Consider the following 3,154-nt stretch of genomic DNA (forward strand, 5'->3'; position numbering starts at 1 on the left):
ACAAAGGTAGCTTGTTTAGGGAGGTGGGCGGAGTGGTGAAGACCGGGAAAGAGAGCAATGTCTATTATGCGCCAGGGGTGGGGCCGAGAGGGAGGGAGGAGGACGGGGAGGGATGGAGGGAAGATGGAAGTGGGGAAAGGGAGAGGAAGGTGGAGGGACGGGTGGAAGAGGACAAGGTGTTGGTTGAAAGGGAAGGGGGGAGGAAGGGGGGGGAGGAAGGCCAAAGGTCTGTTGCGGGGTCGGCATTGTCGGGAAGGAAAATGGAGAGCATGGAAGGGATCGCAGGATGTGATTGTGCCATCAAGATCTTCAAGACCACCCTGAACGAATTTTCAAATCGGGCTGCGTACATTGACGGCGATCCTCGCTTTGGGAAGTTGCGTTTCAACAAGGTTAGAAGAAAGGGGAGGAGGATGGGAGTTCAAGCAGAAGAAAGAGACATAAGGACGCATAATTCATGCCTCGCGACCTCCATATGTTAATGTCACGTATCCCCCTCCGCATTCCTTCCCCCTCTTGTCCCCTGACAGAAATCTACCCGGGCCAAGTTCCAACTATGGGCGGAGAAAGAGGCACGAAACCTGCTTCGGATGAGGAAAGCAGGGATTCCGTGCCCGGTCCCGCTCCTCCAAAAGGAGCACGTCTTGGTCATGTCCTTCTTGGGGGAGGACGGCTGGCCGTCGCCACAGCTCAGGGAGGTGAGGTTGTCTCCCTCTGCTGCCTCCAAAGGGAGAGGACGGGAAGGGGGGGAGGGCGGGGGAGCGCGACAGTGGTGGGAGAAATGTTACCGAAGTGTGCTGATGCTGGTCCGAGACCTGTACCAGAAAGCGGGCTTGGTGCATGGCGATTTGTCCGAGTACAACATCTTGTGGCATGCGAATCAGGTGCACCTGATTGACGTGGGGCAGGCCGTTCACAAAGGCCATGCTTGGGCGGATACGTTGTTGGCGCGGGATCTGAGACACGTGCATTCCTTTTTTAAAAGCAAGGGTGTGAAGGTTTTAGAGGAAGATGGACGAGAGGGGAAGGAGGGAAATGGCGTCAGGTTCGTGAAGATGGTGTACGTGGAGCCGGGCGTCAAGCCAAGAAGAATGGAGGGGAAAAGAGAGTGGAGGGAAGCCGAAGGTGGTTGGGGGAACGTTTCGGATGAGGAGATGGACATCGGAAAGGAATCGGAGGCCGCCGTAGAGATTCTCGAGCGACTGATCGACGGGAGTGAAACTTGGGAAGAGATTCTGAAGAGCGTGCGTGAGGTTTTCAGCGGTGCGGCGCAGCGGGAGGAAGAAGCAGAGGAAGATGAGCTTGAGCTTGATATCAATGAGGAGGAAGAAGGAGAATTAAATGGAAGAGAAGAGGGCGATGTGGAAGAAGAGGAGTGAGAAAAAGAAGAAAGAAATTATGTAAAGAGGGGATAATAAAAGAGGGATCACTGAACAATAAAAAAAGACAAGCGCATTTTGTTCATAATTCTTCCACGTACGCCTTCATTGGGTGGTACAATGGAAAAACTACACACCAAACATGGGAAAAGTGAATTAATTCATAACCCATACGACGCGATAACAAGATTTGTATAGCATGAAGTGGTCTTAACAAATCACACCACAACCTCCATAACTCCTACCAATGTGCTCATGAACGGCCCTTTAAATGGTTACGAAGCAGGCATAATTCATCTTGGCTATCCACGACGTTGTCTCAAAGTGTTGAACAGAGCTCGACCGGTCCATCTTGCTGTATTGGCTTTCAGAAAATCCGGCTCCCACACGTCATTTTTCCAGGGGTCTATAGCGCTAATTCGCTGTGGCCAAGGCCAAGACTGAGGGCAAACAGATAGCCACGCACGATCCATGTCAGAAAGAGAGGTTAGCACAAGGTCAAAGAAAGAGGCTTTAAAAAAGGATCGTTACAGTAGTCATGTGCATGCACGCATACCCGGAGGTGTCCCTCTGCGCAACGTGTTGGAAAGTTTACTATACCCCTCCTTTTCACCGTGGAATCATTTGCATTTCAGCTATAAATACATTTTTTTGTAAAAGAGGGAAAAAATCTTGGGACCCTTTTTACCTCGACATGTTTGGGGTGCTGTGACGACAGATTGAGCTCCCTTGCCTTCCTATTAATCATGAAAGCCTGGGAGCATTACCGCGTTTTACGAAGTAGCTATGTATTCTTTCCACATTTTTTTCTGGCGCTGCCAGAATTGTTTGACCTTCCTCACCTTCCTATAAGCTATGAAAGGGAGGAAACAGTACCGTGTTCTACGCAATAGCCTCCCTGAGTATCGTATCTCGACACGGGTGTCTAGTAGGACGATCAATCTCATGCGCGCTCATAAATTAAAACACACTCATGCGCATAATTTCAAGCACATATATAAGGAACTTGCTGAAGGCCACCTCTAACATGGATGAAGCCCGCAGGAAACGGGCCGCGGCTTTGGAAGAGAAAAAAAGAAAGTTGGAAGAAATGCGGCGGAAGCGGGCGGTGCGTGAGAATGAAGGGGAGGGCCTAGGAGAGGAACGTGGCTCAGCTGCAGCAGGAGACAGAGCTTTAACACGAGGGATAAAGAAGGAAAACGCTGAAAAAGGCGGCAACAGAAGGGACGACCAAGAACAATTGGATGCATTGATTGACTCGCTCTTGAATGTACCGGCGCCTTCAACCGAGAACGAGGGAGAGGATAAAATTGGGAAAAGAGAAATCCACGCCAGCGATAATTCCAATACCCAAAAAACAAGTGAAGCAGCGGCGCATGAGGCATCGCGCAAGGTAGGTCTGCGGGATGGTAACGCAGGTGTCGTTTAGTGGGCTGCCTGTCGGACTCGCCTCTGCCAGCTTCCTATGTTAATCGAAGTTTGGACGCATGTCATTCCCTTGACACAATTTCAAAGCTTAAAGATGGTGTTGTGGCGCAGGACCCAAACACAGTTTCAATATCTATTGCCCGCGGACTTGGTAAGGAAGAGACAGACGTGGAAGGAAAACGGCGAGCCTGGGGACCGGCCTGGCACCGCCCCCTGGCTGCCCTCTCACCTTACCTCTCTCGTTCATGCGTACAGGGAAAGTCGTGCTAATACCTGCACCGGCACCAGAGTGCTACCATAAAGGCAGCCAAACTGAGCCCCTATTCGACGAAGGAGGAGACGAAGAC

General features: G+C 51.1%; 1 protein-coding gene across 1 annotated transcript; it reads left to right on the top strand.

Moving 5' to 3' along the window:
- Positions 1-57: 57 nt before the first annotated feature.
- Positions 58-1,379, top strand: RIOK1 (RIO kinase 1; the record flags this gene model as incomplete). The annotated part of the gene is made up of 4 exons (XM_005854075.1): positions 58-77; positions 257-392; positions 531-698; positions 771-1,379. 4 exons carry the CDS (start codon positions 58-60, stop codon positions 1,377-1,379), a joined length of 933 nt encoding a protein of 310 aa, XP_005854137.1.
- Between the last annotated feature and the right edge of the window lie 1,775 nt (positions 1,380-3,154).

This window comes from Nannochloropsis gaditana (genome assembly GCF_000240725.1).
Source record: "Nannochloropsis gaditana CCMP526 unplaced genomic scaffold scaffold632, whole genome shotgun sequence".
NCBI lineage: Eukaryota > Eustigmatophyceae > Eustigmatales > Monodopsidaceae > Microchloropsis > Microchloropsis gaditana.